This window comes from Alosa alosa, chromosome 18 (genome assembly GCF_017589495.1).
Source record: "Alosa alosa isolate M-15738 ecotype Scorff River chromosome 18, AALO_Geno_1.1, whole genome shotgun sequence".
NCBI lineage: Eukaryota > Metazoa > Chordata > Actinopteri > Clupeiformes > Clupeidae > Alosa > Alosa alosa.
The window spans coordinates 21629841-21641794 of record NC_063206.1 but is presented as its reverse complement, the minus strand read 5'-3'; the positions used below and the strand labels follow the sequence as shown (position 1 = coordinate 21641794).

Here is an 11954-nt window from a genome sequence, read left to right as displayed (position 1 = left end):
TTGTACCTCCCTTTTGAAGAATTAAAGTTGTACAGGCCACTAAAGACACTAAAGAGCTACTAGCCTTATATTTTTTTTTATTTATTTATTTATATACTTTTTTACATTTTTATTTATTTTTTTATTCTGGCCATCATTTTCAAAAACACTTCATGCTACAATATGTTCAGGTATATGCATAACAAATGCCTGAGGCAAATTCATCATTATCATTCTAAATGTTTGCAATTCATTATGGCAGACAATCATAGGATACACATTATGTTGCATATTTCTGAAGAGATATTTTAGGGGAAAGTCTTGTATGAATTATTCAGTTCATATCCTGTTTATATTCAATTAAGTGAATTTAATTATTCTTATCTCTTATTGTACACATGACTGACAGAAAATACTGAAAATGTTCAACTTAATTAAAAAAGGTTTTAATAATATAAAAAAGGCAATACAAAACTCATTCAAACACATTAAAAGCCTGAATAAAATTAGAAAATGAAAATGGTAAAAAGCAGTAATTGAATTCAGGTGTTTTATAAATAACATCAAACAGTAATGGGAATGTCCTGTAAAGCAAAGACAATGTTTCAGATAGATGCACATTGATTGCATGCACTTGCAAGGTGATGGTTTACAGATACAAAGACAGTATGCCGACCATTGTAGTTCACAATCATGGTCTCTTGAAAAAGAGAAGCCTATTTATGAAAAGAAGTATTACTCATACATAGATAATAAATATTTGACATCGCATTTAGGCATTAAGTATGGCAACATGATGAAAATTTGGCTCATTTCACAATTTAGTATTTAGTTATTATCGTTATATTTTAATAAGACAGGTCTTGGCAAAATGGCAGCTTTAATGCAAAGCTATATGGCAAGCTTGATTTAAATGGCAAACCATGTGTAATGTTTGTTTTCACTGTATGTGACATTACACAGTGTAAAGGTGGTGTTATCCAAATGGGAAAACAAGGACATGAGTAAATTTAAAAAGCAAAATCCATTTGCTGAGATGCTTCGCAGTAGAGAGCACAATTGCGAAAGCAATTTCATAATAGTAACTTTTGGCAAAGGCTTCGAATGATGTGATTCTGGAATTTATTGGTGGCAAAATGCAATGGGAACTCAATGTTGCAAGCCAAGACAGATGTGAGAGCACGGTCCAACAGGGGGAGCTAGAGAGCAGGAGAAAATGCCTCGCCGACTGAGTTGAGATATCTCCTCACTAGCAAGTGCATTCCATTTCACCACTAGATCATGATCACGAAACAACACCATGAAATCATGAAACAACATAGCTCACCATCACTCAGCAAAGCAAATGGAAAAAAGCAATGATTTAAAAAGAGGTGAGTGCTATACGGTTGTCGGTGTTGCTTTAAATATGATAGAAATACACTCACACATGGAACTGTTTTTATTTATACAGTTAGAGGTACTCTCTGGTTCCCATGGAGAAGAAACCGTGACAATAAATGAGATCTTCCTGAGATTGGAAAGATTTGCTGTATTAGTGTTTTTTTTTCCTTTTTCGATTTTTCATCTGTAGCGTACAAAAAGCACCTCGGCCCAAGTATGGTCTGTTTGGCAACATCAGCAACTGTGAGTGTGACTCAATAATTCGGTCCTTTGCTGAAAGAATCTCTCCGCATGATAGCACCGTAGCACATGGAAGGGTGGCAGACCCCCGGCTGTCCGGGAGCTCCAGGGTAGCCCCTCTTACCCTCCTCCCCGTTCAGGCCAGGGGGCCCTGGCTTACCTGGTTGGCCTGCTTTGCTGACCCCTGGGGGTCCCATTGGACCTGTAAAAGAAAGAGAGAAATGCCAGTGACTTGTATAAACTTTAATACAGGCCCGTCTGGGGTGAGCCCAGGGACTCCCCAAAGCCGAGTCAGAAAACTGGAAAGAAAAAAAAAAACATGGAACAGAGTTACTCAGCAAGACACTGCAGCCCTGAATGTTTGTGGCTTTACCAGTTGTTTAAAAACAGGGTTTACTGAAAGCAGTTCCTGAATGCAGTTAAAATCCAGACCACTGGCTAACAGATACTCAGAAAATAAGATGAGTATAAATTACACATTAGCTAGAGTCCTGTGAGAATATTCAGATTGCGCCAAGTGTTTTTGGGGCCAGGTTGGTGCTCCTAAATGAAAGCATTTGGTGTTTGGAGTGCAACAGTGTGAATACATAGAAGGGAAGGCCCTACTTTACCTGGAAGTCCCGGTATGCCTGGCTGTCCAACCTCTGATCTACCAGGATTCCCTCTTTCGCCTTTTTCTCCGAGCTCTCCTGGAAACCCCCAAAACAAATGACTGAGTCAGAGACCACTGTTGTAAAATTGCCTCTCTTCAATGGTATTTGCAGCCTGACTTTTATTGCACAGATCTTTTTTAAAAAACGTCCGGAACACCATTTGTTCTCAAGGACCTAAACAGAGCCCTTGTGATGGCCCTCGGCATAAACAACAGATTGCCATGTCATTGGTGTTGTTTATGTGAACTCTAAACAGCCTGGTAATCATAAGAGACAGGAACAATATGTGAACTCTAAACAGCCAGGTAATCATAAGAGACAGGAACAATAATTCTGAATGATCTGGAATCTTGCTGCATAGGCCAATCCACACTGTTAAACCACGCTTACAATGACAGGAGCTACTTATTTTGTCCTTGGCCTTAGACTGGACGGTAGATTCCCCGAGACATGCTATAAAAAAAAGGGCTCGCAGATGGTCACAGCCCTGCGTGTGTCATCGTCCATCACCTTTTAGGCCAGGGATGCCAGGCCGGCCGGGAAGGCCACGGTGGCCCTGCATGCCGTTAGATCCGGGCATCCCAGGGAAGCCTCGCACGCCCTGGGGTCCGACAGGGCCGGGGACACCAGGGCTCCCCGTCCGGGTGTAGCAGTGGTCACAGCTCCTCTGTTGGCTGCTCCGCATCAAGGATGGAATCTCATCTGAAATGAAACGCAGGGGCAGGAGTCTTTTTTTATTTGTGCTAGGGCTACCTCTTTAAAGCAAGTTCACATTAAACAACTTTTGGGTTGAAATCACCCCTCACTATGCTGTCCAGGTTAACGCATTATGCAATATTTCACAATATTCCCATTACATTTAGGTGGCTATAGAGGTAGTACAGGCTGTCAAAAACACCACTCAGGCACCCTGTGTCTGTGTGATGATGAGGAAAAAAACAAATGAGATGACTGTCTTGGAAAATCATCCAGTCAGCACATGGTCTTCCTGCCTATAATGGGTTTTCGGAGATTGTTTCAAAATGGCTCAATTTCTCCAGTATCACTGACTAAACTAAGTAAGTAAGTATTAAATTGGATTCCATTATTATTCCAGAGTAGATTATGTAGATGACTACTTACTTCGGAGGACTTCTCTACATATTTGTTGAATATATTCTTCAGACATATGTCTTCCCTGAAATAAAAAAAAATATATACATTGAAATCTTGAAATTGAAATTTGACATGAATATTTACATGACATGATTATGCACACCAAGGGCTCAAATTTAAATGATGGACAAAGAGCCAAGTCACTCAATGAGAATCTTGTGCATAAACTAAACCTATCATGTGGCATATGGGAGCTGACTCACCAATATTTGTGCTTAGGATCTTGCTCATGGTATTAAATTAGTGAATAGATTTTGCCTTGTTATTAAATTAGTGTGAGTTAGACTTAAAGCGTAACCCTCGCCAAAATGCAACCTAGGGTCTTTTTGTGAATGTACCTGAGTCAAACTTTCGTTTAAAAGCATAATTACGTCGAAAGCGCCACTTTTAAACTTGACCATATTGTCGTTTTTGGGTCAAATGGCCTTTTGAATGGGAGTGCTAGGGGCACTACTATTTTGATGCATGATCATATCAAAATTGCTATTTTTAAAATACTAAAAGGGCTCGACACAACATCATCACGGTCTCTACACATGAACTCGAGCATTGAGAGCATTGTTTGTGTACACAGTTTACTTAAAAGGAAAGGTTTTGGACAACTCACTTCTTGACTAGCAAGATGGCGGCGAACAGAAAAACCAAGTGAGTTGTTCAAAACCTTTCTTTGAGCTGACACACCAATGTTTGTGCTCAGGATCTTGCTCAGTGAATAGGTTTTGCCTTGTTATTAAATTAGCATGAGTTAGACTTAAGACTTTGTACTTCGTCTCAATAATGAATACACATGAATATACATGAATATTTATGTGACATGGCCTAGGATTGCAAATTGAATAGGGCACAAGTATTGCATATGTCCACCCATAGACAGGTAAAGAGTAAACACACACAGGTCGTCCCTCTGGTCCAGGAGGTCCTGGTAAGCCAGAGTCTCCGTTCTGTCCCCTCGGCCCAGATGAACCCATCAGGCCTGGCTGCCCTGGCATTCCCTGGTGGCCCGTTTGTCCTCTCTCGCCAGGTTCTCCTCTTGTCCCTTTCTGACATGCACATAAGCACAGCATCAGGACCGCACAAGCACTGGCCTGGAAGATCTACTCCACTTCTACATAGTGGAGAGTAAATGTTTCTTTGTGGCAAACCAGAACCATATAAAGGTAGAGTTGCAACAATGGGTGTTCAAAATTCGTTAAGGTCACGTGGTTCATGTAAACTTCAAAAAGTTCCCGGAAGTGATTAACAATGGATTAGAATGCATTGAATACTGTTCAGTATTGAAAAATGGAACATTAGCGTCAATGGAGTCACAACTCTACCTTTATACGGCTCTGTGGCAAACGTTTTAACATTTCATTAACTTTTACCAGTTGTTACAACATTCACAATTTTAGGGTTATACTGTAAGCTCTATGAGCACCGTACCATCGAAAACAATTGGGGGGTTGGGATTACTGTGCTAGCCAGTTCTGGGGCATTGGCATGGTGAGTGACAGACTAACCTCTCCTTTTTGTCCTGATGGGCCGGCACCACCCTGTAAATGAATACGAGAGCACTCATGAACAAATAGAAATCTTAAAATATTACAAACATACCTGTAGCTACTTTTGTAGGCTACTTTGAGTTTCTTGCAAAACTAAATCTGAAGATATGAACACTAACTTAAAATGTCCACGCAAGAGACACTGCATAATGGAACTTACTTGGATTCCAGGAACACCTTCATCTCCCTTTTCACCTCTCAAACCCTATTGTATTTCAAGGGAATACATAGAAACATCAGGCATTATGCAGTATTTTAAAGATTGAGATAGAAATACAACAAATTAGTCACCAAAAAGCGCAATAAATAAATAAAATAAGCATTGCATATCAGTATCTTCAAAGATACGTCACGACTGCATTGCAGGCTGCACATGTCTCCCCTCACAGTTCAGACATCTCAACCACTGCAATAAAACTGTGTGGCATTTGGTGGAAATCATTCAGCCACTGTATTTAGGTGGTTTGATTGTTTGAACCATATCATGTCTCCAAGAAATACTTTGGTGATATTGTAATTTAATTTCTCATTCCTCTTTTCCCTGTGGAAATCCTGTGTGCGGCCACCCTTTTTCCATGTGGCATGATGAAAGGATTACAGTGACCACTTGGAGTTGCAGTAAACCTTGAATCTGATTATGCTTGGACGAGACTGCACATGGAAATAAAGAATGAAACGGTTCACGTTTTCCAAAGCAGATCGCAGTGTGGGCTTTTTAATACAATATTTTCAATCATCGTAAACCTGACTCCATCCTGTTGGTCGTATTGGACTCGACATGGCAAAGCACAAGGTTAAATGTTTTCAATATCTAGCATTCCACTGGACTGTGTAAGGGGAAAACAGAGCACTGTATCAAGTGAAAGTTAGTATCAAAATCATAGTGGTTGATTTATGGGCTCACTGAATCTGGCAGGTGTTCAGACACAAACATATAATGTGCATTCGAAGAGGAGAATGTAAAGGGAGACTGGGATGGTTAATTACGTTTGGAGCGTAGGGATGCCAGCCATTCCTGTGATGTCTTTTGGCTCGTGCAAACGCCTGTGAGCAGACCTAATGCTTTTAGCTGTTTCAGCCAAATGAAAAATGACTTGTTTGGGTGAAATTCTGCAAGGCCCAAGTTTAAAGTTTAGTTCTGCTTGACGTTCGAATAGATCACTGGAATCAGTCCGTGGAATGGGAGAGTTGTTGGAGTCTGGAGAACAACCGGACGAGATCTCACACTTAGATGAACAACTTTATACAAAACAGCTGAAATACCTCTTGGCCTCGTTCCCCAAAATCACCTCGTTGTCCCTGACCAAAGAGAGAGAGAGAGAGAGAGAAGTCAGTTGAATTCTAAGCTTCTATATGGGGGTAGTAATCCTTTACCTAAACTCCATGCGTCCATACCCATGCACACATAATAGTGAAATGTATACTGTTATTCTGGATGGCAATATTATGATTGATGGATAAACATGTTATTTAATTCAAATAAATGTAATCACATCCATTACATTACATTACATTTGGCTGACGCATTTTTAACCAAAGTGACTAACAACATGGTAAACAGTTTAAGTTTTTTTTTTTTTTTTAAAGGAATTCTCTCAGCAATTTAGGACAATTTAAAAACGGTAGAGTACAGTAAGAATAAGTGCATCAGATCACATTCATATCAACAGTGAAACTGTGTGAACCCTGGCCACTTGAGAGAGACATCTTCATCTTCATAGTTTATCTCTGGTATTTAACCAGTGTTTATACTCCCTACTTAGAACTGACCTGAAGGTAAATGAACTTGGTGGCTTGGAACTAACTGATGGAGAGTGTAGAGAGTTGAGAGGGTGCATGACAAAGCAAAAGGCAAGTAAGGCAATAAAACCAGTGCATTTTCTGATCTGGATGGAATAAAAGTCATAAAATGCGATACATATTTGTGATTTTGGCTGTAAGGAAGGGAGAAGTTAGACTGCATGGTTTCAATCAACCCAAACTTGTGGAGACCTATTATGACGATCAAACATTACTGATACCTAAGAAACATAAATTAGTATTGCACAGTACTGCATGTTCTTTGTGTTATTGTTCTGCCATATAGCCCTGTGATAATACTGTAGGCCATAGATCTGACAAAATCACACCGTGTTTGTTATTCCTGGAAGACACAGTTGAACTGTCACAAAGCTAATACAGGAAAACTCATCAGGTTACACAACTCAGCATAATCATGTACCAAACATCTGACTCTGAATTCAAAACTCTCATTCTCGTAGAACCCCTCAAGGCACGATGACAGATTTCCTGCCAACTGTTCCCGGTTACTAATCAGATGCCATCCGCTGAAGTCACACCACGCAGCACAGGGGTTGTTTATCCAAACGAACAGAGGTGAAAATGATGCAGTAAATAATCGTAAGTGAATTATTTATACACCAGGCCATGCAGTAAAGAGGCACATGAACAACATTACACCCAATTTCCACTATAAATCAGAGGCCGTTTAGGGAAGGAGAGGGTCGCGTTGTGTGTGCCAGGCCATCAAGTCATGTGGACAAACTGCCAAAAGGGTCTTAAAGTCAGTCTGATGTTTTTACAGCATCAACACTGATATGATGTTGGCTCTACATGGTTTGCTTAAGATGACCAAACATGCTGTCTTTGGTTGGTGTGGTGCAGCTTTAAAAAAAATTAAAATAAAAAAAATCTGTGAGCTGGCAACCAGGGAGGCAAACGCGGGCAGTCTAGATTTCATAGACAGGCAACTGCTTACAAACGGTAAGATTTGCTGCGGTGTGCAGAACGCGGCGTAGCCAGATGGAAGAATATCTTCATAGGATAGTCATTTGTGCCGTTTACAAGCCGAAGTATCAGGTTTGTTTTACAGCTCTGTTTTCTGCAACAGCTGGAGTCTCACGTGTAAGCCCTGCTGTCCATGGCTATTCTTACGGCACTTTGCTGCACAGCTTTCGTTGAGGCAGATTGGCCAAATTGCTCTTCAGCAAAGCCAGGCTATGCTAGAAAACCGTAACTGTCATGTGATAGACAAAACTAAAATACAATTTTTTTTTTTAACAGTCTTGATTATGGTGAGACAAGTTCAGTTAGTTAGTTGCTATATTTGTGTGCCAATATTACTCAATAACATGTCAGGTTGTTTGAGCTCACCTTACCCCTAGCAATCAAATTGACATCAATTAGTTATTTTATTGCCTCTAGTTAATGTGTGTATTATAGGCTGCTGGTGAATTGCTTATTCCATTTCGTGAATGGCTTGCTTGTTTGCCACTATATAAATTATATATATATTTTTTTAAGTCAATTATTAGAGGTACGTTTGGAAACTGTGACCGTAAATTTGATGTTGGCACTGATTACTATTTGAAAAAGTTGTCAGTGATTTTCCACGCTCATTAAACACGGAAACAAAAAGAAAACAAAAATTACATTGGTAATGGGATTACCTTATACAATTTAACAGTTTTCCCCCTACAGGCATTATAAAGACAGCCTGTGCATTTCTATGAATCAACTTTGCATGTACTTTAGCCAAAATGACGGGTATATCTTTCAAGCAGTATAGGAAATAACATGACCTTGTCATTGTCATCACCTTGTTTAACTACAGTAGTACTTCTTGATGTAAGAATACTTTCTGTGTAAGTGTTTATCGGGGTGCTATGCCTGAATACCTTTTGTCCTGTCAGTCCTGGCATCCCAGGGTGTCCTGGCTGGCCTGTGATTCCAGGGTTTCCTGGTTTACCCTTAGACACAGTCCATACCAGTTAGCCACTGCTACATACAGTATAGACGTCAATTTAAAGTACAAAGGCAAAGTGCAAAGTCTGAATTCTGATATTCAAATAACCTGGCAAAATATATAAAAGAAATCTGTCATTGTGTGTGCGTGTGTGTGTGTGTGTGTGCGTGCGTGCGTGTGTGTGTATGTGTGTGTGTGTGTGTGTGTGTGTGTGTGTGTGTGACATCCAAAACACAAACATCGGTGGGTCAGCTCAATGTTCCCACACCACACAATAGTTTTAGTTCATGCTCTAGGCACTTTGCCTGTTGCGTGACTTTGCACTTTGTCCATGATTATGGCCCTGTGAGTTTAATTACCAGAGGTACAACCAAAAACAGAGTGTAAACATACATTATTGTAAGTATAGTAAAATTAAACATGTAAGATTGAACAAAGTAGTAAAATTGAACATGAAGTTACCTCCTGCCCTGGAAATCCTGGTAGACCTGTCTCTCCAGACTCCCCTTTGCTTCCCTTCATTACAGCAATAGAAGCAAAGAACAATAACAGTAAATAACTTAATAATATCCTATTATTCATGGGAAAACTCTTCACACATCACTTAGTGTCATTTTCTTTTATATCAAGTCCCGATAGGCATGACTCATTGATAGTTCTCAAGACATACAACACAATAAGATCTAGCAACACTTAATGAATAAACAATGAATAAGATACATTTAATGTATAATATTTAAAGCAGCATTTACATCCTACATAGGGGAGATCTGGAGCTAATTTATAGTTTCCAATTGAACTCTTCTCTTTTTCCTTTTAAATGAGTAGGATCCTTAAAATACAGCTTGACTCTCAGCCAATGAAAAGTAGTATGTACATACAAAAGTACATGTATGTGTTCTACTGATTCACTTCTACACCATTAACCAATGCACACTGGCACTCGTTAGGATTTGCTAATGAAAGTCAATGGGGGGAGTCAGAGAGTCGAGACCGAAGCAGACTCTTGATTTCCTCCCAAATTCCACTGACGAATGCAATAGGCTTAGATGTCCAATTCTTTTCACTTTAGCTGGGCTTGATGCCGCTAAAAACAATATATTTGACTGGAGTGCCAAATCCATAATCACAGCACATGCTGACTAATGACTAAAATACAAGTAGAGCACTGTAGGGCTGTTGTAAAAGCTAAGACTTAGAGCAGAAAAAAAAAATCAAAACTCCTTACTTAAACATTTTACTTGTTTTAAAGAGAAAAAACTTGCTTTGTAACCTTAGGTCCAGGTTGTCCGACTTCGCCAGGTATCCCAGGTAACCCCAATTCTCCCTGAAACACAACAAAACTCTCTGACAGATTGTTGTAACGTTGACTACATGAATCAACTGCTGTTTGACAAATTACTCAAAGTACATAGTCAAAAAGTAAAATGACAGAAACTGCAATATGTGTTTATGGGCATTAGATGGATATCATCATACCATATGAATGGTAATGTATACATGATCTCTTCCCTAATTAACATTTTGCAGTGTTATGTCATTAGATTAGAATGGAATATCTTATTGGATTTTGAGTCCATAACAGCAAGACAAAAATATTCTTCAACTGAGCAAACTGATTAAAAAGGGTTTTAATGGGTCTGTAACTCACAGCACTTCCATGTGACCCTTTGTTTCCTTTTGGTCCTGGTAGTCCAGCTTCACCCTTAAGAGAAAATAAAAATATAAGGAATCATAGAAGTGTACAGTGTGCAAACAAACATCCTTGCATTACATTACACTACATTTAGACACTTCTTAACCAAAGTGACTTACATATATCAGCTATGTGAGCCAACAAGGGATCACATTGTCCCCGGAGCAACTTGGGGTTAAGTGCCTTGCTCAAGGGCACAACAGTGGAAGTCGGGAATTGAACCGACAACTTTCAGGCTACTGCACGCTAGCCCAGCTCCTTAACCACTACACTACCACCGGCATTAAATGCCAATATTACAATATTCAGATACAACACAGACACCAAAACACTAATCAGATCACCTCATACAGTCTAAACTGTTCCTGAAAAAACAAAAACATAATTCTGTCTTCAATTCAGTGTTCTGCCTCCGATTTTCAGCAACACAATCAATCAATCATAAAGGCAGCTCACCTTCTCCCCCCTGAGTCCTTCACGACCAGGTAAACCAGGCCTGCCCTACAAACAGTAACATCAAATCAGAGTAGTTAAACACATTTTCTGGTGATGGGATACAGGAGTTGTAGTTAATGTGTTGCCATTTTAAGATCTCTTCAATGTCTACTGAAGGACCCCCATCTCATGTTAAGGAGATCTCTTCGACTTTGATACATACCAAGAGGTCAATATTTAAGCAATAAGCCCTATAATAGGGTCCCTTTAACATCAAAACTGAACTTAAGTAGAAAATACATGAATATTTATTGAGAACACATGTATGCATGTTTAGACATGTCTGACAGAGTATTTAAAGGAACCATATGTAAGATTGTGGGCAAAACTGGTACTGCTGTCACTTTCAAATTACTGTAGACTGGTTTAAACATGATTTCTTAATGTCTAGTGACATTTCAGGGCCATTTTATGATTAATTGAAATACATTTCTTACATATGGTTCCTTTAAGTGTCTGATGATTAATACTGACATCATAATTCAATGATTAGTTTGGTGTAACCACAACATTGAGTCTATTTATGGATGATAATGAGTTCAAACTTTCATTCGGGAGCAAAATGACGTTATTCGGAGGAGTTGTGTTTGCATTAGCAGTGAGAATGGAGCCACATCAAAATAAGTCGCTATTTTCAAACCACTGACAAGCCTCAAAATAGCCTTCAGTGGTAGTGTGGAGAGGCCCCCTACAGACAAACTGAAATATTGAAAACTTTGAAAGTGTAGAGGGGATATAATTAGGACGGTTTTTGAAGTCAGTGTATGCAGTAATCTTCCTTCGTATTCCGGTAGCTTCAAATCAGTGGGTGCGTTCGACTTCCTGCATCGTTGCGCAGATCTGGCTGACTGAAATGCATGTTTGTATTGTAATGTTCAGCCAGATATTCGCAGCGCCGCAAGAACTTTTGCAACTCCCTTCCTTTCCTCTGAACTTTCCTGTCTCCTGGTTTACTTAGCCCTGTTGTGTGCAAAGATTTCATCATCATCAGCCAGAAACAGACAAAGGGGGTTGGGGGAGAGAGAAAGTCAGGGACATGCTCTCTGCTCCCTAATGAAGCTAACATG

The 11954-nt window shown here is 39.6% G+C and overlaps 1 protein-coding gene across 6 annotated transcripts in view; it reads right to left on the bottom strand.

Moving 5' to 3' along the window:
- Positions 1-447: 447 nt before the first annotated feature.
- The window catches only part of col21a1 (collagen, type XXI, alpha 1), a 38532-nt gene continuing 27025 nt past the window's right edge, over positions 448-11954 (bottom strand). For 4 of the 6 annotated variants that reach the window (XM_048270086.1, XM_048270084.1, XM_048270085.1 and 1 more), the window contains 13 exons: positions 10849-10893; positions 10348-10401; positions 9970-10023; positions 9159-9212; positions 8629-8700; positions 6215-6250; positions 5112-5156; positions 4910-4942; positions 4304-4450; positions 3378-3432; positions 2766-2957; positions 2214-2291; positions 448-1804 (listed from right to left, as the gene is read on the bottom strand). In XM_048270086.1, coding sequence (XP_048126043.1) covers positions 1617-1804; positions 2214-2291; positions 2766-2957; positions 3378-3432; positions 4304-4450; positions 4910-4942; positions 5112-5156; positions 6215-6250; positions 8629-8700; positions 9159-9212; positions 9970-10023; positions 10348-10401; positions 10849-10893 — 1053 coding nt within the window. In that variant the 3' untranslated portion in view covers positions 448-1616. Of the gene's footprint in view, positions 1805-2213; positions 2292-2765; positions 2958-3377; positions 3433-4301; positions 4451-4909; positions 4943-5111; positions 5157-6214; positions 6251-8628; positions 8701-9158; positions 9213-9969; positions 10024-10347; positions 10402-10848; positions 10894-11954 lie in introns of those variants that run through there. The other 2 variants (XM_048270088.1, XM_048270089.1) reach the window with 2 other exon arrangements.